The 26,983-nt window shown below is 35.8% G+C and overlaps 1 protein-coding gene across 3 annotated transcripts in view; it reads right to left on the bottom strand.

Annotated features, from left to right (window-relative positions):
• Positions 1–1,597: 1,597 nt before the first annotated feature.
• LOC117987868 (neuronal acetylcholine receptor subunit alpha-10-like) overlaps positions 1,598–26,983 on the bottom strand; it is a 40,763-nt gene continuing 15,377 nt past the window's right edge. For 2 of the 3 annotated variants that reach the window (XM_034974938.2, XM_069502792.1), the window contains exons 3-11: positions 25,928–26,082; positions 24,046–24,229; positions 15,847–16,063; positions 12,883–13,017; positions 12,457–12,535; positions 11,228–11,327; positions 5,538–5,679; positions 4,048–4,226; positions 1,598–2,716 (exon numbers count right to left, since the gene is read on the bottom strand). In XM_034974938.2, the coding sequence (XP_034830829.1) occupies positions 2,585–2,716; positions 4,048–4,226; positions 5,538–5,679; positions 11,228–11,327; positions 12,457–12,535; positions 12,883–13,017; positions 15,847–16,063; positions 24,046–24,229; positions 25,928–26,082 (1,323 nt within the window). In that variant the 3' untranslated portion in view covers positions 1,598–2,584. The remainder of the gene's footprint in view (positions 2,717–4,047; positions 4,227–5,537; positions 5,680–11,227; positions 11,328–12,456; positions 12,536–12,882; positions 13,018–15,846; positions 16,064–24,045; positions 24,230–25,927; positions 26,083–26,983) is intronic. The other variant, XM_069502788.1, reaches the window with a different exon arrangement.

Consider the following 26,983-nt stretch of genomic DNA (forward strand, 5'->3'; position numbering starts at 1 on the left):
GATAGTAATCTGACCTCTCTCCCATTTATTTGCCAAAAACTTTACCTTCCTTTCGTCGCAGATGTCGCTTGTTAGGGCTGTTACGCACTCATCCGATCAGAGTCCGTGAAAATACGTTCCGACGTAGTCATAGAACTATTTGTATGTTAGCTTATGACAAATGATGTAGATATTTTTTCATATCAGTATTTTCACGGATTCGGATTGGATGAGTGCGTGATTGCTCTTACGGTTAATACCTATTCGTCAAAGAAGTTTAGCTACATTCGATCATAACCATTTTTCGGCCAACTTTTTATTCCTAATAAAGGAATATGAGTTTTCTTTATGTTTAGGCAATTCTGTGCAAAATTTAAACTTTCTAGGTCCACGAGGGTTTCGGCTGGACGTTGATGAGTCAGCCAGGGACTCAGATCTTTTCTTTTTATATATACTAATCGAGATAAATAGTTCCTAGTTCCCCATTTTTACATTTAACACCACGTCATAATACTTATTATGTATATAATGTCTATACCTTTCGTATAAATACAAAAGTCTCGAATAAGCATTGGTGGACACCTAATCAGAACGAAATGGGGGGGTTTGGCTCCCCAGAGGCTAATGTGCACTTACAGTATCCCTAAAACAGATAATTTTGTGTGGACACAGCGCAGACAGTGTGGACCAGACAAAATAAAAGTTCTGATGCAAGACAAGCGCTTTTATTAATGAGAGTTCGGAACCAACTTGCTGCGACATCGTTGCAATTTCACTAATGAAGCAAGTGTTTGATGCGAAATGGGAGTAGGTACTCATTTCTGTGTACCAGCCCTTTTTCCATTGCTATCTGAAAGCTGTACAAAAATTAATTATGGTTCGCTAATTTTGGGATAGTCCTAAAAAAGAGTACAATTTTTTATGAGCGTCAGGATGGCTGGGCCATGAGAGAATTTGGAGGTTAAGCCATGTCAAGATTTAGTACCTATTTGGTACCTGACATCAAATATATAAGTACCTCGATAAATAAAGAAAAATTTTATATTGGATTTCTCCTTATTTATCAAATTCTTTCATGGTCCAGCCATCCTGACGCTCACCATTTTTTTTCTAATAGGTAGGTATGTCCAGACGTCTATTTTTTTAAGTCCTAGCCCAGACTCCTGACTTAACCAAAGGAAAGCCATATTCAAGTTAACTTTAACTAGCTCTAAATAATATGTGATTTAGTATACGTCCCGCAAATTGCTAATGTGCGTGGCCGCCATTTTAGTGACGTCAGCACTAGACTGAAGTTTCGAGCTGATGGTACATTTTTATTTTGGCTGACGTCAAAATGACGTTATTTCGATGTTAATGGGACATGGTTTCAGCGCAATAGCAATTTGCGGGACTTATATCCATGAGTTGAAATATCCATAGCAAATGATAGATTTGCAATAACTGTGCAAATCTGTCATTTGTCTGTTATTTAATCATGTATGCAGTAAGTAGATATATTTTTTCACCTGGTAGATACGAGGTAAAGATCGTTGCTTTATCACAATATAATTTTGCATTTTGATGACGAAATTAAACTAAGTTTATAATTTTCACTAACAACTTTTATTAACTTTGTACATTCACCAGTGTATCAGGGATACAATTATTCTATTTACACTTACTTTAACATTTGGCAACAATTTTGAGCTTAATTAATACCTTAATCATTAATATTAATAGATAATTTATTACATAAGCACGTGCGTGCTACCTTTACCTATTATAATTTATTTCGCCGTTAGCGTTACATAATTATTAATTAAAATCTGAAAAAAAAAATGTACCGAGTTATTGCAAAATAGCTATTAATTATTATTGTAGTTTTATATTTTTTCTGGTAATAATGAAAGCCATAACATTATTGAATTATTTATAAGTATACATATGTTTTGATTAATATTACCTATAGATTTTGTTTGTCATATTGGTTTTTAGTAGACCCGAGAGTGTGTTAATAAATTATTATTAATTTAATAGATTTTAGCTAGCTTTAAGTTTTATTGTATTAAAAAAAAAAAAAAAAAATTTAATAGATTATTTACCTACTTATTTTTAACATATTTACAGATTTAAGTACCTACTTAAAAGCTATATTAAATAATAAATAGTTTAAAATTGACATCTACTTAATGTATTTTAATAAACACAATCAGTTCTTAGGTAGGTTCAATCCTATATTCAAGAAAAAATACTGACCGATTAAAATATCATTACATAAATGACTTCATTTTTCAGACTCAAACATTTTGGCACCCATTTTCATTTTGGCATTCGTTACTATAAAAATCAAACAAAACGAACCTTTAGCTCTTTTTTATGATAGTGTAACGGTATTATATCTAAATGAAATAAAAATTTGTGACTTATAGTAATTTGTAATTGTAAAAAAATTTGTATTTACGACAGTTTAGTTTGAGGTTTTTGATATTACATTCTGTACTGTGTATTCTGTGACACCAAATAAACACTTTTTCTTTCTTCTTTTTTTTCTTTCTTAATTTGGGCTTAAGTCGGTAAATATTGAAGTCATTTTTTTATATATGTAAGTCATAAACAGAGTCCTTTAAGAGGGATGCTTTAACGGAGTATTTCCGACGTGAAGGTTGTTCAGCTGAGGCAGTAGAATGGCGGCAGTGGCGGCAGTCGTCACTAGCACGAACACTGCTAGAAGTGCGCGGTCGGCAACAACAGCCACCTATGTAGATAAGAATAAATTGTAAGCTCCACAAATACGGCCGCACTGCTTTGTATTCCATAATATATAATTTCGAACGATCAACTGATGCGCCGCAGCGCGGGCGTAGCGCTGCAGTCGCGCGAATTTATTTATATGGATTCACAAAGCAGCGCAGCCGCAGGCGGCTGCAGCGCTGCGGCCACGCTGCCTCCGCGCGGCACTTTGCGGCAAATTTGAATATCGATAACTGCAACTTTTAGTTACTAAACAATCGCTTGCTACGTTTCACGGAAGGTGAATTTTCATCTTAAAACCATAAGTGTGGAAATTCATTTTCCGCAAAATACCACCTGTGAAATATCAGTTGCGTGATGTCAAATTAATGTAGTATACGATTGTAAGTGCGATAATTGAAGAACCAATTTCTGTGAAAAATTGGCTACCTATGAAAACACTGAATAAAAATAATAATTTTACCAAAAAAAAATGATTTAAAAGTAGCAATAATGCCCATATCTAGTTTTTAGATTTTATTAAAAGTCCAGCATGTTTATCCCATATGCGATATGAAAAACAATAAAAATATTAATGGTGCGTATATTCGCCATGAATGGACACGGAGCCACAACCCGTGATTTACGTCACTACATTTTTTTGCCAACTTTTATAGAGTTATTCCTAGTACCTACCTATCTACCTATTTTGATAACTTTTACTTATTGTTTATTTTATGATACTACGGTCGGTTTCAACGCAATGATAAAACTACAAGGCTGTACATTTTCGAACATCAAACACATCAATATCAAATCAAAGCATAAAATAGCAAAATAAAATTATTATCTATAGTAAAACCTACGCACCTATTTTGATGATTCGGTTATATACAAATTGTTAATACCAATTTGAAATATTTTAAGGAACTACAACCCTTTTTGTAAAATTTTCATGAAACATTGCAGATGGACAATTATAATCCTGTACTAGCTGATGCCCGCGACTTCGTTCGCGTGGATTTAAGTTTTCAAAATCCCGTGGGAACTCTGATTTTCCGGGATAAAAAGTAGCTTATCTCACTTTCCAGGTCTTTGACTATACCCATGCAAAAAATCACGTCAATCCGTTTCTCCGTTGCGACGAGATTGAAGGACAAACCAACAAACACACTTTCACATTAATAATATGAAATCATATACACGTACTCCGAAAACTAGGCAGATCTGCCTACTGGGCACATTTTGATGCGGTTTTTTGCTAAACTTAGGTAAACAACACAAAGCAGGGATTTCATGTATTCAGATTTCAGAGCAATCCAATTAACACTACTTATTGACAGAATCTCAAGTCACCTGCTTCCACTCCAGATTAGCGCGTTCCATGCGCTCGTTAGCTGCAACGCGCTGCTCGTGCCGCGCAGCCGCGTCGCGCAGCGTGCAGCCGCAGCAGGCACACCGCGTGCACGCGCCCGCGCACACTGCTGGTACCATCGCCTCGCTGGCAGCTGCGTTCGCTGCTGCAGGGCCGCGATCTAGTATTATTTCTTTAATTACAGCCAAAGACATTATAAAACCCCCGATGTGTAAAGCTCAGACATTCGTACCTATTTTAAAAAGGAAAGGACAAATCGTACGCTTGCGTGTGTGACACGCTTGCGTATAGCCATTAGCGGCACAGACTGCATGTGGTAAAGAGAGACCGACGAGCATGATTTGAAACTTGGCGGCCCGTATCCAGTCTATAGGAATCGCTGATTACAAACAGAGAGACGAGAAAGTAAAGTAATGTTGCATTGCAATCTAGTTTGAAATTTCATGTAGCTAACTAAATGGGAAGTTAGTTTAAAATCGATTACAAACTTTTTTCCGACAAACAGAACGACAAGAAAAACTAACAAATAGACAGACAAAAATGTGAGTTAATATTATTATTTATTAAATGACAATCTAGTGCCGAGCTACGTTAAAAATTTCAAGACTCTAGCTCATCGGGCTCAAGTTAGTTTAAAATCGGTTGCAAAATTTGTATCGGACAGACCAACAAACAAACAAACAAACAAACAAGCAAAAAAGAAACAAACAGACAGACAAGAAGGATAGTTAATAAAAACCTATTAAGAAATAAAAGAGAAGTATGGTCGTGGGCGTAATATATAAATAAATATACGTCGTTAAACTTAGATAACAAGTGAATCGATGAATTTCATGAATCCAAATTATTATTCTCGTTGCAATTCAAAATGCAGGCAACAGATAACGAATGTCCCACGGACGTCAATTAAAAGTACGAGTGTAGTAAAACATATGCACAGAAAATAGTTACGTAAAAACAATATTTTTAATTGTCCAAGAGAAACCGATAAAAGGTTCACTTTTGCATATACTTTTTATAAAATCTGCCGTTATATTTAACGATGCTTAAGTGACTTTTAATGACAACTCGATAAATGATCTTTAAGTGAAAATATTTAAATGACTCTTGCAATCATTTTCAATTTATTGCTTGCTACAAATTGCCCAAATCTACCTGTTTATAAATATTATGATACTATAAATATTTAAGTAAGTTGTTAGTTAATTATTTCTGCCACCTAATTGATGATTAAAAGTTGAGTGATAGGTAGTATACCTACTTGCCATCTTAATATGAAGTAGAAGTCGTTGATAAAAATAGTATTGGGACTATTGTACATGGAAATATGAACCATTAAAATTCTGTTGTGGTAATTTTAAAAGTGTACCTAGGTATCAATAATTAGTCTTCCTATTCTTGAAACTTTACCCTTCCATACTCGGCAACTATATTCTCTATCATACTGGATTTAAACCTAATAAACACTTACTGAGGTGGTTGTGATTGTGACGAGCGAAACGCGGTGAGGCAGCCAACGATGGTCCATCGCATTGTACTTCTGCTTTCAGTCGCGAGCCTGTCCTCGGGTTCACTTGCACGCCAGAGCTCACCGCCACACCATTGCTGTCACCCTGGTACATGATCATAAAGGAAATATTATTCTGATTGCAATTTAGAGGTACAAAGTAGGTAGTAACCACACGTATTTTTCAAAACTGAAAATGCTAATGACAACAACAGCAGCAGCAGTAGCTTTCTATTGCAATGTGAGCGGCTTGTGAAGTTGTGAGGGGGAGAACCTACTGATGACGTCATATTCAGTGCTGAAAATGTATATGTATGATACATTCAGATGGGCAATCGCTTGTTACGTTAAAGCTCCTCGACACGCAATTTATTACGTAATTACAAAATCTTCTAAATTATATAACAGTTGAAAAAATCCATACTAATATTATAAATGCGAAAGTGTGTCTGTCTGTCTGTCTGTCTGCTTGCTTTTCACGGCCCAACCGTTCAACCGATTTTAATGAAATTTGGTACAGAGTTAGCTTACACCTCGGGGAAGGACATGGGCTACTTTTTAACCCGGGAAATTAACGAGTTCCCACGGGATTTTTAAAAACCTAGATCCACGCGGACGAAGTCGCGGGCATCCTCTAGTAATTAAATAAAAGTCAATCAAAAACGAAAAAATAATAATTACAAATTCACATGACGTCATACAGAGGGGATAATTAATGCAGAACAATTTATTCAAGTCCTATAGTAATCATCAGATTTACATAATATGTATGAATATAATTTTAGATACGTTACTTGAGATTTGAGATTATCACTAAGTAATTCAGAAATATTACAATAACACTTATAAGAAGCTCATGAATTTCCCTTTTGAATTGATTGAATGACTGTAATATGTAAAATGTATGATCATCTAGACGAGATTAAAAAATGCGCATCGCATTAGATTTTGTCATCTGAACTCTAAGGCTCTTGCCACCTTTCTAGTGTGTGATGAGACTAAAACTTGGGCTAATATAAACCATTATTTTTTTGAAAACACTAGGTACCTACGTCAATACCAAATTTTTATTAATATCAAAAGTGATCTTTTGCCTCTCGCATTAATTACACTTGGGAGTATAAAAAAAGTATGAAGATGAATAGTGTGCCCTAAACAAAAGCATGGTAGGTAGGTACTAGGTAGACATAATATTATGTGCGAGTAGGTAGGTACGTGTGCTATTTTCGTTTACCTAAGATGCCTCCACAAATTTTGAAAAGAAAAATGCCTCCATCTTCAGATAAACACTGATTTTCTAGCTAGTAGATACCTATACTTGAAGAAGCTTGCCCTCATTTTTAAAATGAGATTTATGTCAGCGATTTAGCTTAAAAACCTCAATATATTATCTTTTTTTTAAATAATCGGGATCAACGTACAAAAAGTAATCCAACTTGGGCAGACATTACAAACTTTATGACCACGTTTTAGATTACTCGATCAATTTAGGAGAAGTTTACGGTTGGATTCATAATTTTTTGAGTCCCGAATTTCAGTTACGAAAGTCATTTCCATATTTTGAATATTTTGAATTACCTCCGCCGCCGGTGTACCTGATTGACGTGATTCGATTATGGTGATCTTCAGTAACAATTACCAAATGATATTCGGTTGGTACTTCAATAAGTTCGTCATTTTAGAATTAATAATATGTACCTGTCTACATTCTATATGCATTTGTAATACAGTTGTGCTTTAAGATTCGATTTTTTTTTTGGATCTATAAACTGTTAATTTCCATCAACTTCAAAATATTATCTTAGTGTGCATTTACTTAGGTACTTGTAGCTTATTAGTATGTTCTAAAAATATAATACACTAGCTTATGCCTGCGACTTCGTCCGCATGGCCTACACAAATTTCAAACTCCAATACCCCCTTAACGGTTGAATTTTCAAAAATCCTTTCTTAAAAGATGTCTACGTCATAACAGCTATTTCAGCCTGATCCGTTCAGTAGGTTGAGCTGTGCGTTGATAGATCAGTCAGTTAGTCTCCTTTTCTTTTTTATATACCTATTAAAGAAGATAATGTAGTCGTTTTTGAGTTTAAGGATTCTGAAATAAATAATACAATGGTTGTAGCTTATTTATGTAGGTATTAGGTATGTTTACGTACCTTTCCACACGCATTCACATGACTGGTAAAATTTAGGCAAATATTTATGTTTTAATTCGACGCTGCCACAACCATGATCGCAGATTAATTCCCTTATGGATACGAAGGCAGACTTTCCCAAGACCAATATTTGATTGATCGAATGGTTCCGTAATTAAGTAGATTGTGGTAGTGGGCAACTGTACCTACTTATCTGAAGTTAGATGCTGCTATTTCATTTGAACTCAACTGTCGAAACTTTTTATTTTATAATGAACTAGATGATGCCCGCGACTTCGTCCGCGTGGATTTAGGTTTTTAAAAATCCTGTGGAAACTTCAATTTTCCGGGATAAAAAGTAGCCTATGTCCTTCCCCGGGATGCAAGCTATCCCTGTACCAAATTTCGTCAAAATTGGTTGAACGGTTGAGCCGTGAAAAGCAGACAGACAGACAGACAGACACACTTTCGCATTTATAATATTAAGTATGGATTTGGTCTACTAAGTACTACCTACTCTTATTGGTATAAACATTGGGTTGATTATTTTTTATGCCTTAAAAAAATATTCCTAAATATGGACTGAAGCCTGAAGAAGGCATATTCTGAGAGTGTCATGTTCTGAAATGAACATCGATGAAAATATCTTATCGTACTTTTCTCAAACGGTAGTAGTCATTATGCGTATTTTTAGACAACCGTTGGGTCGTCTTAAAATTAGCAAGAAAAGATAAAAAACGTCTCGCAGTACAACCACTAGCACGGGCTCGAATGAAACCTAACTTATAGTCAATGAAGTGAAAAGAACGAATTTTGGCACCTTTTACACAGGCTACGTGACTAAATCTATTTCGTGACAAAATTCTGTAACAGAAAATTAATCTACAACACTCGTAAATCTCGGAATATCGTAATATATCGATTTGTGAAACCTGAAAACTACTATACTTTATCCGTTGAGAGAAGTTAGTATAGGCCTCTCTCTGTCACGTTATCCCATACAAATGATGGAGCCAAAAGTCTCAGTGGGTGTTAACCAATCACAAACATGTTTTCGAAAACATTCTAAAATCAATTCGGATTTTTTTTTTTTAAATATTCGGCATTCAATTAGAAAACAGTTTCGTTTGTGATTGGGTGGTGGGTGGAGATCTTTGCGTGGGATTACGTACCTAAATAACTCTTAATAATAATTAATATGTAGGTATACGTAATTAAGGTACAGAATCGTTATTTGAGTTTAGCAACGGCCTTCAATCAGTGCTTTCAAGACGGGATTCGATTGTTTGTGAACATTAAGGGAAATGATTAATCTTTCCAATCCTCTCATCAACTAACAACGACGTTGTTTGTAGATACTATGCCATATTATTATATTTTGACGACTATGTTGGTTGAACATTCTGAATATTCCAATTTCCAATGCTGTAACCTTATTTCACGATTTTGCGCTACGTTATACATTATACAGGGTGTAACCAGAACGCTAGCAAAAACTTAGTGTTATTGTTATACTACCTAAACACAACCCAATACCAATAACCATTTGACTCATTTTGTAGTTTTTAATGATTTAGTATTTTTCAAACCCGCAATGTATCGCGTGCAAAACTCGGGTCAATGCCCCACCTACGACGGCCTCCGAGTTGCCTACTTTAGGAACGTCAGTCAGATGTTTTATTTGCAATACCTATATCTTGAAATTTTACAAAATGTAGGATTTTTTCTTTTATTTTTTGCGTTTTTTGTGGTATCATATCACTGATCATCAGTACTATCACCTGTTTTCGTTTTTATCAGCGTTCTGGTTAGATCCTGTATACATGCGCACGATCCTTGGTCTTGTAGAGGAAAATACCCGCTTATTTTTCAAGTACTGTGACAGGTTCCTATCCATACTAATATTATAAATGCGAAAGTGTGTCTGTCTGTCCGTCTGTCTGTCTGCTAGCTTTGCACGGCCCATCCGTTCAACCGATTTCGATGTTTGGTACAAACATAGCTTGCATCCGAGGGAAGGACATAGGCAACTTTTTATCCCGGAAAATCAAAGAGTTCCCACGGGATTTTAAAAACATAAATCCACGCGGACGAAGTCGCGGGCGTCATCAAGTCTTTATATATATTTTCGTTGCAAATGAATATTATTACAATTCTGTATAAAAGGGCTTCGAAGGTAAGGCTGTAGACGTCGCGAAATTAATAACGCGTGAGAGAATCTCCATTCGGTGTAGATTTACTTCTTATATAATAAATAGGTAGGTTATGTGACGCGAGAAACCTACCATCTGTATTTCTGTCTAGTATTTTAGAAATTCTGTTTAACGTCGTTTTCATGGAATAAATATAAGTATCATCTAAAATATAAAGCACTCATATAAAGCAATGTAAAGTACAATAAATACTTAATTTGATTGCCGATTTTAAATACAAAAATAATGAGTATAAATCAGGTAGGTATATACTGATGTATTCCAAGATTGTCTGTAAGTGGGTGTATCAATTTTCAGTATGTGAGCTCCTGCTCACATAGGTCAGGATACGTCTGTTCTTCAGGATAGTCTTGTCATGCATTGCCAGACACTTAGTATCAAGGGAACCCCCGCCAGACACCCTTAAGGTGACGCAGTACGCCCGACCGAACCTGTTTGCTTTTCACTTGACATTGTATGAGAAAGGTGAGAGGCACGATGATTTTCACCGAAATCAAGGGTTTAGGAAAAGTATTTTTGAGAAAAAACTACCGAGTTTATGTTTGCAAAGTATAGTTATTTCAACTAATGAATAAATAAACTATGTCTGATATTAAATTTCTTTAGAATTTTCATACCCCTAATCTTATTTATTTACGCCCAAAGTTGTCATGAATTTAGTGTTAAAATCGGAATCTTTTGAGCCTCGTAACTTTAAAATCAATATTTTTTTCAATGTTTCATATATCAATAAACCTAGGTAATGACGAGATTAATCGATATAATACTTAGTTTTGAGCGTACAGTATCAAGTAATGTAGTAATTACCCTCCTACGTTTGTATGAAGAAAGCACCGTCCTGAGCCCCCTTAAGCTTTTAAACTTTAAAGTGGCTCGCAATGCATATACCTACGTGATTTCTTATTATTCCGAAAAAAAATATATAAAAGTTAGACTTTATACTTTGACGAAATTTTTTTTACACCTCTATTACCTGTTATCTCCCAAAGCCACCATGATCCAAACGCAGATAAACTTTCAGCTTTTATAAATTAACGAAGGTCTGGTAAGCGCTGGCTTACTCTATAAGTATAGCGCGGGACAAGCGTCGTCTAGATTCTGGAACCGTTTAAAGAGAGACACGGTAGTCCGACGCCTTTGGTTGTATGTAAATGACAACCACGAAGACTCTTCAGCATAAGATTCCAACTACGTAAGCCAGATGGGGCGCACCTTTGTCTCGCACTTACCACACGACTGATCTGTTTAGACAGCTTCGTCAATCCTCTGTATGTAATATCATACTCTGTGCTCTAGGGCTTACCTTGGTGACGTCAGTGTCGAATTTGATGCAGAGCAAGCGCGCGAGCCGCTGCAGCACGAGCTCGCGCACGAGAGCCGGCACCGGCTGCCCTCTCACTCCTCTACGAACAAAACCATAGGCCACTTCGCTATATAAACATTGAAGGCTGACTGCCTCGTTACTCTGGTTGCTAGCTTATTCGACTGCATATGATAAGGTCCCAGGGTCAAATCCTGGATTAGCACTTGCGTCATAAAAGTTATTGGGGATTTCTGTCATAAACTTTTCAGTAGTAGCCCGGTGTTTGAAGTTGGCGCTGTTGCACTCTGTGTGTGCGCACACAGCTGTACTCGTTTGCTTGCATAGTTGACTATAATATTATAAAGCTTGAAACCACAAACCACCACCTATAGACACCTAACAGCCGGACACCCCCGACCACCAAGCTCAGACAGTTGCTTAGCATAATGTTTGGTACCCTCATTCCGCACATTGTCTTGATTACGTGACTTTTGAGTCCACCCATCACAACAAAGCATTCTCCCCTGTCCCCCACCAACCGCCTCGGCCGCCTCGGCCCATATAACCGCGAGGTTGGTGGGGCCATGGGAGGTGGTGGGTTGTCCCCCGCCAACATTTCACGATTTTGTTTTCATGCAAAACCTTCTATAATGCATACTCTTGAGGTTGCATTCTCTGTGCTTGAAACAAACAAAACTTAGGTATGTTGCCTAATTTTCTTTCTAAATTATTTAGATGCCTACATAATAAGTTATTATAAATGCATGAGCATTGAGCAACTAATGCTTGAGCCTTGAAACAGACCCTTTATTCATTACACCAGGCGTAAATCCGGTATATATCCGCCGGATAAACACCCGGGCCGACGACGGTTGTACGGGTAATACATTATTTTTGCCTTTGCATAAACAAGTCCAACCTACCGCCCCATTTCCACTCAAAAAATTAGGCAGTATTAGATAATTGTAGAAAACCTTTTTTATATTAAGGATAAGGATCATTTTCCGGTAACCACTTTTTCCTCTTTTAAAATTTAATTCTAATTTACATCTTTTATAATTTAAAAATCAGTTTTAAGTGGAAAAGTTGGCGATAGAGGTCAATGTAGTATTTAAGATTATTGGTTCGATGTTCTTCGACTTTACGTCAGTGTGAATGGACCCTTAGTGTTTTAAGGCTTTAGACCGATAATACTTTTATTACAAGATTAATCAAAGATTTAGACCTGCCTGTAAGATATATTGAGGGTCACAACGGACAACGACGCTGAAAAGGACACTAAGCACGTACTGACTCCATAGTAAAGACCTGAAACAAAATTAAATGTTTGTAGACTACATAAAATTAGATAGGCTATTATTTTAGTAGAGGCACAAGGGACAAGAGGTTAATAAACTTTCTACGACGCGCGACGGTCCCAAAGTTAACACCACTTATCACTCTATCTCATATTGGAAGTGATCCACTCATTCTTTATTATTCTAACGATAACGACATTTTTACACCTTTTGTTTTCTTAGTGTAATTTCAATAATTCGTTAGAGTTCAAAAGCCTCACTAACTTCAACCTTCTTTTCTATAAATAATAATTAGTCGGCGAAACGTTTAATTAAGAAAATGAATTATTTTATATTATACTACATCCAATATCTTACTTATAAGTGGCGTCTTTTCCGTAGGAGGCAGAGTGTCTCGTATCGTCATAAGGAAGACTGTCATTGAGAGCAGAGCGCTTATGCCCAGGGTTACTTTCTCACCCGACTCTGATGGCACATAGAATACTAGCAGAGCTGAAACAACATTCAACATAAATAATGCTGAACACACATTAGATACAAGACCCATCAAAACCGCAGCCGGAGCGTTACGGAATCGGAAGTAACGCATTTTGAGTAGTATTCCCCCGTTCCCACTTGTCGTTTGTCGGACACGAAATCTATGGTTATATCCATGTTATAGCAATTTTATTAGTATATTTCAAATGCAAATAAATATTACAATAAAACAAAGGTTATGTTTTGTATAGTAATTAGATAAGGCTAGATCTAATTACTATACAAAACATAATATGTATTTCATTTCAGCTCAAACTACACAGTGGCAGAAATTTCTACGTTTTGAATTTCAATGTAAATGCAACCCAGATAACGAGTCGCCATTTTCTGAAGCACACTCAAAGGTGTCAAAAGATGCGTAAACCCTGCGCCAATATCTATGTAGTCTGTATCGCTAGTACCACGTATGTGTCACACACAAACAAGCATACGAATTTCAAAAGTTTTTTAATATCTTTGCCTAAATGATTCAATGTGAACTGAAATTCATACTCGACTACGTTGTATATTTTGTGTGAAATGAAAAAGTGGCACGAAAGCGCGTGCTGAAGTGCCTTCAATTAATTTATTAGCCAAGACATTCCGGTCTATAATTAAAACTTGCCTCGACAATCTCATTCACAGTAAATCGTTGAAAATATTACAGAGAAGAGATTCCACTGAAAGAGGGACAAATTCAATTTCAGACCGATTTGCCTTATTAGGTTTCATTGAATTGGCGATAAAACAAACGATATTATTCATACTTGCTTGGGTTTATATATTAATGCATTGTTATTATTGTTGTTATGAATTATACTTTTACTATTTTAAAATTAGATTTACTAAATTCTATACAAACTATATAATAATATATCCATACTATCCATACTAATATTATAAATGCGAAAGTGTGTCTATCTGGTAGCTTTTCACGGCCAATCCGCTTAACCGATTTTGACGAAATTTGGTACAGAGATAGCTTGCATCCCGGGGAAAGAGATGGCTACTTTTTGTCCCAGAAAACCAGATCAAAGGAGGATAAAAAAAATAGAAACTTAGGTACGTGGTCGAAGTCGCGGGTATCATGTAGTAATAATAAAAGAAGGAATTGGCTGTCTGATTATAGTGTTACGCTCACAACTTGAGAAATGCATGTACCTACCTAAGTTTTCTATAATGTAGACCTCCATCAAGAAAGGATTGTTCGAAATTCCTGCACCCGAGCGAAGCCGGGGCAGGCTCAGCTGGTATTACTTATTATAAAAGCTATTTGGTAGGTAGAACCGATTTAACTTCGTAAGCTATAATCTCGATCATAAAGAGCGATCAAACTGAACTTTTAAGTCCAGCTTATAATAATATTGCATGGGATATTAGATAGTTCGATAGCCAACCATTTCAATTAGAGCATTTTCTATTACTAAACCGATCCGACCAGTAGTTTGAGCTGCGCGTTGATAAATCAGTTGCAGTCTGTCAGTCAGTCAGTCAACTTTTCTATTTATATATTTAGACTAGTATGAATAAAGATAATAATTTTCATTGTTATAAAATAGCTTATTGCTATGAATAGTGTAGTTTCATTATGCTCTAAGTTATATAATTTCTATACACACTTGGTAGGTATACTGAATGATTGCACCTAAGCTTCTGTTATCATACCATGCTAACCGGTAGGTACGCCTACACTACGCTTACACAATGCAATCAAAATCAATAGCGAAATTGGACTCTACAAGCCACAAGGTCTAAAATTAACTAAAACTTTGACTATCCAAAGAAGTTAATATTTACAGCAAAAAGCACATGAAAATATCTACTTGAATAAAAACTTCTGTAATTACATACACCTCAAGAAGTAAATAAAAGTACAGCCTCTAAACTTGCTGTCTCATGGTATGTTATAAAAAAGTAACGACCTATCACCTCATTTTATAAGGTCCAAAATATTACACATGAAAGTTGTTAAGTGTATACTTAGAAACTCCAGAGATTGCTTGTTAAAGAGGATGGAATAAATTATCTCCCACCCAATATAATATTATGATGAGGTAACTTGTTAAACTTCTGTACAAAACTTTGGTAATTTTCTTTTATCGTATTATGGTACATACAATATTAAATCATACATTAAAGTCGAGCCGGTGCATTTTAAAATAACAGTTGAATCTAAGATGAAAAGCCGAGTATGTATATGTATGTTACATAGGAGAGTAGCACGCGTCAACGCAACGCGCATATTTCAGGAGACGAAGGTGCGAATAACTTCAAAACTAGTAGTTAGGATTATCGGATGCGGAAGAAGTCATTGTCACACAGCTGTATTAAGCATTTTTTTGGCGAATGAGTCTATACAGTATAATATAATGTACAAACCGTTTGATTAGTTGTAGAAATAAAATTACGACGAAACAGAGAACCTAATTAAAGTTCTAAAGAAAATTAAAATAGAAAATCAACACTGAATTTTTTTTTTTTTTTATATACACTGAATATACGTCATAAAAATCTGTTTTAGAATGTTCAGGTAAAGCCCTTTTATAATAATATAATACACCACTTAGTATATTAATCTTACTTTGAAACTTGAAAATACTAATAATTATTTGTTTATGAGCACATTTGAATTTTTTTTGTGATCTAACCACAAATTCACGGTTTTTGGACTTTTCCCCTTACGTGTGCTATGAGACCTACCTTCTTGCCTGTGCGTGCGTGCAAGGCAAGTTCTGGCGACTAGTCCTACAATGTACGATAAGCGCTAATGAAAAATAATGAATGTGAAAATCTCGTTTACCTTACCTATTCCATTAATGAGAAGACAAGGAAGAATGAGGTTGAAGACGTAAAACATTGGGCGTCTTCGTAGTTTGATGATGTAGGTAATGTCGGGGTAGGGCTCCACGCAACAAGAATAGTACTCGTTGTGTCGGATCGCATCAAAGCTCACTAAGTCGAACTCTCCATTTGTTTGGTAGTTTGTAGTGTCACCCTCGTCGAATTGCTTCTTGAGGTCCAACTGTTAAAAAAAATTATATCATTAAAATGCAATTAGGTAGCTACGTAATCCATACCTCCATATCATACTTAGTACTATACTACTAAATACTAGGTAATATTTTAGATGCGACAATGTAGACAGACAGACAGCCAGACACACTTGTCTGGCTGTCTGTCTGTCTGCCTAGTTTCCATCCATTTAACCGATTTTAATGAAATTTGGTACAGAGATAGCTTCTATTCTGGAGACAAACATATTATAGGCTATTTTTTAAATTTATTTTTTTGTACCAAAAATTTAAAGGGAGAGGTGGTAAAATAAGAAGAATACGTAAAGGTACAAATTACAATACATTTTGTCCCGCAAAATCGCGGGACAAAAAGTAGTTCTCGCGGGATTTTCAAAAACCTTTTTCTACGCGGATGAAGTGGCCGGCCTTATCTAGTATTTGGTACAAAGATAGCATATATCCATCTACATATCTTGGAGATGGATATAGGCTATATACTTTTTATCCCAAAAAGTCAAAAATTTCCACGGGATTAAAAAAAACGAAAGTAATGCGGACAAAGTCGCGGGCATCATCTAGTATGTAACAAATAATAACTGATTCTCTGTTCTGTAGATAAAATATGTGACACCATCTCTAAAGCCAAACGTTATTAATTATTTACTTTGCACCCGTTCAGATTGCCTAAGTTTACAGACATGCCAGGTAAATTACGCTGCTACAAAGCTATCAAACAAAGCCATACACTTCGCCACCGGGTACCCGGCGCAAACGACCCGTAGGCCTCAATATATATGCACCTAAGTAGGCGAAGTTATTTGATAGTCTCTAATCTATACAAATAAAATTTATATTTTTCCATATTGGGTTAAGAGCCCGCGAGGGCCAGACTTCGCGGCTTTATATTATACAGTTGACAAATTATATAAAGAACATGCATAATTTTTAAAATAGGAAATAATTCACTTCAACCCAAACGAATATTCAGTCACTAAAGTATAAAACGTACTTTTAAAGTCCGTTATTCAGCATCGCTTTTGGATTATAATTTAAATAAAAACGGGCCAAGTGCTAGTCAGACTCGCGCGACGAGGGTTTCGTACTACAGTCGTATTTTTCAACATTTTGCACGATAATTCAAAAACTATGATGCATAAAAATAAATAAAAATCTGTTTTAGAATGCACAGGTGAAGCCCTTACATAATATGATACCCCACTTGAAGTTAAGGATGCTTTATTTCAATAATCAATTTATTGCATGTAAAACGCTGATTTTAATTGGCATAATTATTTTCTTATTCCTAAATTAACGATTAGGCCGAAACAGTGACTTTAAGTGATTCCAATAAAGCTCTTTGTGTAAAAGAAAACTGCATTACAGAAGCACCTTGTGATAGAGTTGTCTTTATTATAAACAACCAAAGAATTGCAATTTAAAATTCAAATTATTTGCTTGCAGAAAGTTAAGTACTTGGTACTAAGGTACTTGTCGCGTTCCTTGGCGTTGCCATGAACCACGGCACTACATGACAAGATACGATACTTACTCTATATCATCGAATTTGTTCTATGAACCTATACTGTAGCTACCTATACCTCTCAACGACACCACGTTGCACGATACAAGTTTAGCTTGCGACTTCTATATCGATCGACTTCTATATGCTTACGACTGCTATTTCGCTGGTTCTGCTATAGCAGAAAACGTGATAATTTGTATTATTATCACGTGTTTTTTGCATGAATCAATAATAATTGTAATAAATTATAAACTGCAATTCTGAATAATTATTATGGTGCACGGCGCAACTTTCTTTTGTCATTCGGCCTCTACTACGGAATCAGCACCTACGAATAATAAGTCTGTGAGCGCAAATCATGTCGTGCGATAGTTAGTCGCTAAAAACGCACTAAAAGCGAGAGTAAAAGGTAAAATAATAAAGTCAAGTGACCTGAACTAAGCAACAAGGCCACGTAATATTCTGAATTCATTTTGTACAAAACATGTTCGCGTTCGACAAGAATCTCCACGTTGGTATTGAAAAGGAAATAAAAGTTGCTAGTGAAGCGCGTCTACAAATCGGCTTAGATCGATAGCGTTTACGTCGACCTGAGATTTAAACGTAAACAATTTAAAAATAAAACGAAACTTTGTTTCCTGCTTCGAATATAATACGGGAAGAGTTGTCTTGGCGTGCAAAAGCTTAGATGACATACGATGTTTGTCATCTATCTATCTATATCTGTCTATACTAGTCCACCTAAAACCTAAATCTACGCGGGCGTAGCCGCGGTGATCAGCTAGTATTCCAACATAGAAAAAGTTAAGTAGTACTACGTACCTACCTCATAGTAATTTATCTAAAACTGTTTGACAATTTTTATTGTAGAAGGTGCGTGTGAAACCACTTTCGATATAATACGTCCCGCAAATTGCTAATGCGCGTGGCCGCTATTTTAGTGACGTCAGCACTAGACTGAAGTTTCAAGCTGATGGTATATTTTACTTAAATATACCTACGTCAAATAACGTCAAAATGAAGTCATTTCGATGTTAATGAGACATGATTCCAGCGCAATAGCAATTTGCAGGACTTTTACCTACCTATTGAGACATTCTTTAATAAAAATGTAACATCGAAAAAATGTTCCGAATCACAAATTATTTTTATCAAATAAAAAACGGCCGACCCTTTAGAAAAAAGTAATCGCTAGAGAAAATTTGGAATACTGTTGCTTGAATGTCATTAAAAAGGCCAGAATAAAAATATTCTGCATGACTGATGAATATTAAATTCTGAATCTCTTTGATCATTATTTCTGTTATTTAGCTTTAATGTGCTTATATATACAAGTGATTTTGTTTGTCATAATAATTTAAATAAGATGAATTGTTGATAGTCATTTTGAGCGGTAATTTTATCTCTAAAATCAACGCATCATATTGTTACTGATACCTACTGATTACCTAATAATTAGTTTTATGCTTGTGTGGCGGTTTTCAATACCTCTGGCAGCATAGGTCCTATAGCTGCCATAGTCAGCACCTTGTTGAGAAATATAGGTATGACCTAATGAAAATATCTTGCCATCTTAAATAGTAGAATTTCAAATTCGAAATTTATTTCAAACATAAATAAAATCGACCACCTTATTTAAAATAAACAGAACTCACAAACAGGATTTAACTACTTGGTTTCCGAAGTCTCCTATGTAAGTTTATTTTCAAGCCTTACTTTCTTAAAGTAAAAAATCCGTACTTACTTAAAGTTTATTCCAATAATTAAAAGTTTTAGATGACCAGTTTCTATTCGAAATTAAATTAAAAAATCTTCATAGCAAGCTCAGATAATAAAATGTAGCATCATTTTATTATCTGAGCTATATTTTCTCAAAGACTAATCTCAGGAATTCTCCCGAGATAGGTATAATTAGTAATTTTACTTAGATTACATCATCATTGAAAAATTTGTGTCACCCCTCTTTTTTATATTTTTTTTAATAATTTTGTTTTATGAAGTACTAGATGATGCCCGCGACTTCGTCCGCGTGGATTTAGGTTTTTAAAAATCCTGTGGGAACTCATCAATTTTCCGGGATAAAAGTAGCCTATGTCTTTCCCCGGGATGCAAGCTATCTCTGTACCAAATTTCGTCAGAATCGGTTGAACGGTTGAGCCGAGAAAGCTAGCAGACAGACAAACAGACACACTTTCGCATTTATAATATTAGTATGGAAAAATCGAAAAAATAAAGATTTTGGGGTCCCAAGGTATATACTAAGTAGATTGGCGGCCTCGAACCGGAAAGCGCAGCGTTGGAAGACTCCCCCACTAGTGGTGGGTAACTCATATCACTTTGTACAATGCAAAACTTTTCGCTAACGAAGCTGACGCCGAAGTTGCTGGGCTTTTTATTATCTCTAACGAAATACCGTATTTGTTAAGAAAAACTACAATATGCATGCCCAGGAAAATAGCTGAGTCAGTTGTACCGCTGAGCTTAATCTCTTTGTTGGAAACGCTGCAGTCTGCAACTAAAATGGTAGGTATCTACTTAATTTACTCCATCAGTATCTTCCAGATAGTCTTAACGGAAAATAAAAAAGGAAAGATAATTATTATTATTTGGAGACTATACGACACTGGCGACTTCCTAAAGAAAATATTGGAACAAAAATAAATGGATAAGTAAGGCAAGTGACGCTATATTTATTATAAGTATACCTTCATATTGTCCTGGGTTAATACGTATGGTATGGATGATGTTGAGGTTTCAAGGTTCTGGATTACGATCCCGAATCGAAAAGCACAGTGTTAATACACCCTCAATTAGAAGGATAGACGATATCAAATGAGACGATATGAACCGCTACAAGCGTGGAAAAACAAAATTGACTCGTACCTACTTCAAATTTGGAAATCTCTGCCAGAGACCTATGCCCAGTAATCTGCCAGTAATTAACGTTTATTAGAGGACGACATTCAAATGACGAAGACGACGAGAAGTATACTTCTTACTTTTATAGGTACTTACAATAACTTGAACTAGCCTAATCTAAAATTATGCGCACGTAAATTGGTGTCCAGAATTTACTGGCTCCCATATTTTTTTTTTATTTTTTTTATCAATTCTTACTTCGATAACTTTTGTCGTAAATGAGCGAAAAACGAACTTCTTAATCTAAGAACTTTTGTCACTTGAAACGAGGGCGTTCTTTTGCAGTAGGTAGGTACTTTAGTGAAATTCATCTGATGTAATTTAAGTCCATTAATAAATGACAGTACTCCATTTTTCTTTCGGAGATGCTAAGAGATTTTAACTGAAACTTGAATAACCGCTCGTTGGTGAAGTGCTTTCTGCCGTTTAGTTTTTTAATTATTAAAATGAGTCCGTTTAAAATTTTAAGTAAATTGAAAAGGAAAAAAGTTTTATTGTTCAAAAAGTTTGTAATAGTACCTTCGATACACCGAGTAGTAAGACGATACAACGAGTTTAGTTCATATTCACTGCTGCAACATGAATTTTATTACTAATATAATATGGTTCATTGTTTAGCTCTGCTGAATTACTTACATTACTATTAGGTAGTCAAGTTAACTCATTCACAAAAATTCAATGGACTTTACGGTTTTCTTTATTTATTTATTACGTAACCTTTGTGTGACGACGCAATAGAGTTAAAATTGCTAATATAAAATTTTTTACAAAAAAAATAAAAACCGACTTCGTTACATAAACACTAAAAATTGAAAAATAATTTAATTTATTACCGAATATATTATGTATACAAGAGTTAATATAGTTCCATAATAATACTTTTTGGTGCCGGTGCCAATTAGCTTTAGCTGCGCGAATCGTCTGGACTTCATATTTTTATGGGACTCCACAATGGCACCTCATTGGCACCGACCCCAAAAAATATTATTATGGAACTATATTAACTCTTGTATACATAATATATTCGGTAATAAATTAAATTATTTTTCAATTTTTAGTGTTTATGTAACGAAGTCGGTTTTTATTTTTTTTGTAAATTTTTTTTATTTCACAATTTTTAGTGGCCCCATGGAATTATGCTATGACTGGTTAAAAAAATCTACTGTTTACTAAGCTATTACACTGATCGCGAACAATTTACTCTTATCCGTTGAGGAGTTCCAGTATCTATCTTCGAAGATGTTCATCAGATCTTCACCAAATTGAAATGGGACCAACTTTGAAGTATACCCTTTTCAACAAAAAAAGAATTTTCAAAATCGGTTCAGGCGTTTTTGAGTAATCGGGGAACATACATAAAAAATAAAATAAAAAAAAAAAAAAAAGATTCCGACGAATTGAGAACCTCCTCCTTTTTTTGAAGTCGGTTAAAAACGACTATAAAATCACGTAGGTATGGTCTAGTCGGCGCGTTCTAGAGCTAGACTAGTCATGACAAACCCCGATGTGAACAATCTCTACCTACCTATTTTCAATTTCATTAAATTTTTCATTAAAGTATTGCCTATTATATTATTCTGTGGTATTGCTAAACATTCGTTCTAAAAGAGGCTTTTTTCAAGTAATCTAACGTGACATGTAGGTACCTACGTTGTACGTCGCCCTAATCTGCCGTTCGGCATGGACGGGCAAACCATAGTGATAGTGAATCTAGATAAATTAAATAGGAAATCAGGCAACAATCTAACAGAAGAACATAAAGAAGAGAAAACAAAAAACTTCCAATAAGTGACGCGGTTTCTACAAGACGTATAACCGCAAGAATTTCATAAACACGAACTGCCATGCCTACGAGCTTCATTGGAAGGCTAAAGTAAACTACCACGACATCTGTAGCGAAATAAAACATCTATAGAGAGATTCTTTAATAGAAGCCGTTAAAAGAGATAGGTAGGTACCTACTTATACTAAAGTTTGTACTAGTTCGATTGGTCAGTTCAATCATAACAATTTAGTATAATACCTAACGTGCCATTTAGGTATCACCATACTACAGTATAACTCCCGCAAATTGCTAATGCGCGTGGCCGCCAGTTTAGTAACGTCACTAGACTGAAGTTTCGAGCTGATGGTATATTTTTATTTCGGCTGACGTCAAAATGACGTCATTTCGATGTTAATGAGACATGGTTCCAGCGCAATAGCAACTTATAAAGGAAAAATTATCTAGTCTATTTTTATTTTAGTTTTTAGGGTTCCTCCGTACCTCAAAAGGAAAAATGGAACCCTTATAGGATCACTTTGTTGTCTGTATGTCTGTCTTTCTGTCAGTCTGTCTGTCGGTATGTCAAGAAACCTACAGCGTTACTTCCCGTTGACCTAGAATCATAAAATTTGACAGGTAGGTGGGTTTTATAGCAGACATTAGGGAAAAAATCTGAAAACCGTGAACCGGGTTGTGGTTACGTCACAAGAAAAAAATTAAAATGTTTTCATGAACAAATATTGCTATTTTCAAGTTTCAAAGTAAGATGAATATACCAAGTGGGATATCATATGAAAGGGCTTTACTTGTATATTCTTAAACAGATTTTTATTTATTTTTAGGCATAATAGTTCTGAGTTATCGTGCAAAATGTCGATAAATACGATTGTAATACGGAACCCTCAGTGCGCGAGTCTATCTCGTACTTGGCCGGTTTTTTAGTAGGTATTCCAGCATAACAACAGGGCGCAGACAAATCTAGCGAAAAATCATTCGCGGAAATTCTTTTCGGCGTTTCGTTCGTGCGGACATGGCGCTTCTCTAATATACCTACTTAGTTACCTAACACAATATGCTACATTGAATGGATTTGTCCTTTGCCCTTAAACTAGTGGAAAAGGTTTTGTCGTGGTTTATTACCATCCTAAACCAGACAGTAATTTTAGCATTCCCGTACGATAGTGATTGGGGCGTAGGCATGGGTTTAATAAAGTTAACATACCCAAAGTTTCCAAGTTAGTTTTAGTGAGTTTGACGACCTCCCTGGCGCAGTGGTGAGCGCTGTGGTCTTATTAGTGGGAGGTCCCGGGTTCGATTCCTGGCAGGGGTTTGGAATTTTATAATTTCTAAAATTTCTGGTCTGGTCTGGTGGGAGGCTTCGGCCGGGCTAGTTACCACCCTACCGGCAAAGCCGTGCCGCCAAGCGATTTAGCGTTTCGGTACGATGCCGTGTAGAAACCAAAGGGGTATTTTAGGGGGGTTTAATAAAAACTGCCATACCCCTTCCAGGTTAGCCCGCTATCATCTTAGACTGCATGATCACTTACCATCAGGTGAGATTGCAGTTAAGGGCTAACTTGTATCTGAATAATAAACAATAAAAAAAGTTAGTCCGTTTTCATCTTGGTTCACTTCGTCACTTACCATCAAGGGCTAACTTATGATCGAATAGATAAAAATACCAATTCTCTTCATTTAGATAAGCTTTTCTATAATTTTTTCATTTAGCTAAGCTTTCCTACAATTTTCTTCATTTAACTAAGCTTTCCTACAGTTTCATGTACCTGAAATCCGTCATAAGTCCACGAAGCCCACTTCATAGTGCACAGTTGGACATCGAACGGGAACTGTTCGACGTTGATATCACACACTGACACGTATATGCCGTGACTGAGCCACGTCACTTCACCAGTGTTCTTCACTATCACATTCGTGTTGATTACCGCAGAACGGTAGTTAGGATCTGCACTAAAATAAAAAAATATGAAATAGGTACCGGCGTATAACCCGATTCCTTGGATAACAGCAAGCATGAAGTATAAATGGCAGCTTCACTGACCTTTAATGCTTGCGCACATTTAAGGGCAGCACAGATCACAACGTATGGCATTGCAAAAATTCTCCTGCATCACATTCGTACATTTTGTATGAACCTAGAGGCGGAATCTAGAGGAACCTAGAGGCTCACTAGAGGCGAGCCACATCGCATAATGTGCTTTGGCGCAATTTTACAATGCGATACGCTGTGGTCCGCCGCGGCTGCAATGTGCGCGAACCATGAGAACACCTTAGGAAGTCTTGGTTATACTTTAGTTTAAAGTCGTCTTTTCACGTGTTCGGCAAACTAAAGATTAAGTACTAGAGTAGGCCCGCGAATTAACGGGATAAAAAGAAGTCTATGTCCGTCCCCGGGATATAAGCTAGCTATGAATTAAATTTTATCAAAATCAGTTCAACGGTTGGGCCGTGCAAAGGTAGCAGACATACCGACAGACGAACAGACAAACACACTTTCGAATTTATAATATTAGTAGGTATAGATTTCTTTTGATATTCCCAAGGAAGCCAACTTTATACAAAGAAATATTGTTTTTATATCAAAATTAGAATTAATGGCTGGCTTGCAGTAATTTCGTATGCGTACTTATACATAAGTAAGTAGGTACATATATAAAACAGTGACTTCACTTTAGATTTATTTTTTGTTTTGATTAATAGGTAAAGTACTTATAATATGTGTGTACTGAACGGTGAAATTAAACGCCGATAAATATAAATTCTGAAAGCTGTGTGCTACGTGAGCTTCACTTTCATATAGGTATAGGTATAAAATATAGGAAAACAAGTACCTATTAATTATAGTTGAATACACTTTAAAAGAAGACTTTATATTTTATAATATTATACATACTTTAATTAAAGTGGATATATTTACTATATGAAAATAAGCTTTTCGAATGACACAACTTTTAATAAACCTTCAGGTTTCAGATGTGTCCACAAAATTTATCAGTTGGAAATTTATGCGATATCAAACTAGGTTGGTACGGTAGTATGTGTACGAAAATGATTTACGTGCACACCGAATTCAATATTGAACGATACATCATATCCCGTGTTTTAGAATCGTGTGGTCCAAAGGCGAAAGCGCATAAATCATTCGATTGCTCTGATTAAGTATCATGAACCAAAATACGTTAGTGAACATGTGACCTATATTATTTTAGTGATAAGAATTTTGCTTTTCTCTCCTCATCGTCTTAAAGAGCACAATAAGCTGTTCAGTTCGATTTCGGCCTATTAACTTGATCTGATAATAAAACAATCCGTGTAAGTAAAACAGAAACCATCGAAATCTTAAATTATAAAACCGTCACTCCTTCAAATCTTAATTACTAATTAAAATTCAGATGACAGTTACTTTGCTTTAAGCTTGTTGGCTGCCATTAACGGTTTAGGAAACAAAAACTACAAGATCACACATAAACAAAACAAAACATTTACAAAAATAGCCTGCTAATGAAAAAAAACATTTAGAAAACTAAGAGGACCCTGATTAAAACTAAAAACATATTAGGACCATCATTGATGTAGAAGGACATGACCTACCCATTGTGAGGATACAATCGACATAAAATCTCCTGTAAAGTTTTCAGAAGCACTTACTTGTTGTACAGTATAATGTCTGGCTTCCATACTCTCTCGTAAGGTATTCTTATGACGTTGATGCCATCGAACTCGCTTGTATTCCATCTTAGATGATAGTCGGTCCATATCTGGGTGATCCAGCAGTTTGTGGTCAGTAGCTGGTCTTTTTCTTCCTGTCAAACAAAAAACGCTATAAAAATGAGAAACTAATTATTAACTTATAGTTTGGGGCATCCTATTCAGGGGGTCCGAGGTTTCAGCTCGGGTACGTACATACATGGGTAGGTACGTATCTCTAACTTTTAGGAGTTATGTGCGTGCTTAGCAATTAAATATCACTTGCTTTGATGATTAAGAATAACATTTTGAAGAAACGTGCATGCCTAAGACTTCTCCATAATGTTCTCAAAGATGTGTGAAGTCTGCCATCCCTCACTTGGCCACCCGTGGTGGACTATTAGTCTAAACCCTTCTCATTCTAAGGGGAGACCCATGCTTATTAAAAGGCCGGCGATAGTTTGACTTGATGATGAAAAGGATATGAAGGCAGATCTCAAAATTCTTAGCCATAATGTGGAGACAAATATAATGTCCTCTCGACTTTGGCCGATTTTAAAGAACAAGATAGGAATCTACGTTTGATATTGAAAGCTAATAAGTAGGAGGTAATTGAAGATTGTGAACTGATACCGACCCACTTAAATTCAGTTCAGTCAGAGTCACTCAGCGGGCGATGATGAGATCGACAGATCTATGCTCGGAATCTCTCTTTGTGATAAAATCAGAAATGAGGTGATATGTAGGAAGAACTAGAGTAAGTATATTATGATTAGTGATATAACTCTATGGGTTGCGAAGCTGATGTGGCAATAGACGAGGCACATAGTCTAAAGAACCGATAGACGTATGGGGTTCCCAAGTGGAATGGAAACCTCGGACGGGAAATCGCAGACCCCTCATTAGGTAGGTGGACGGATGTCATCAAGCAGCGCAAGACCCTTAAACAAAAGACCTCTAAAGACCTCTGTACAGCAATGGACTTCTGTCTATTGACAACGATGACGACGACGACAG

The sequence above is a fragment of the Maniola hyperantus genome, chromosome 2 (assembly GCF_902806685.2).
Source record: "Maniola hyperantus chromosome 2, iAphHyp1.2, whole genome shotgun sequence".
Lineage (NCBI taxonomy): Eukaryota > Metazoa > Arthropoda > Insecta > Lepidoptera > Nymphalidae > Maniola > Maniola hyperantus.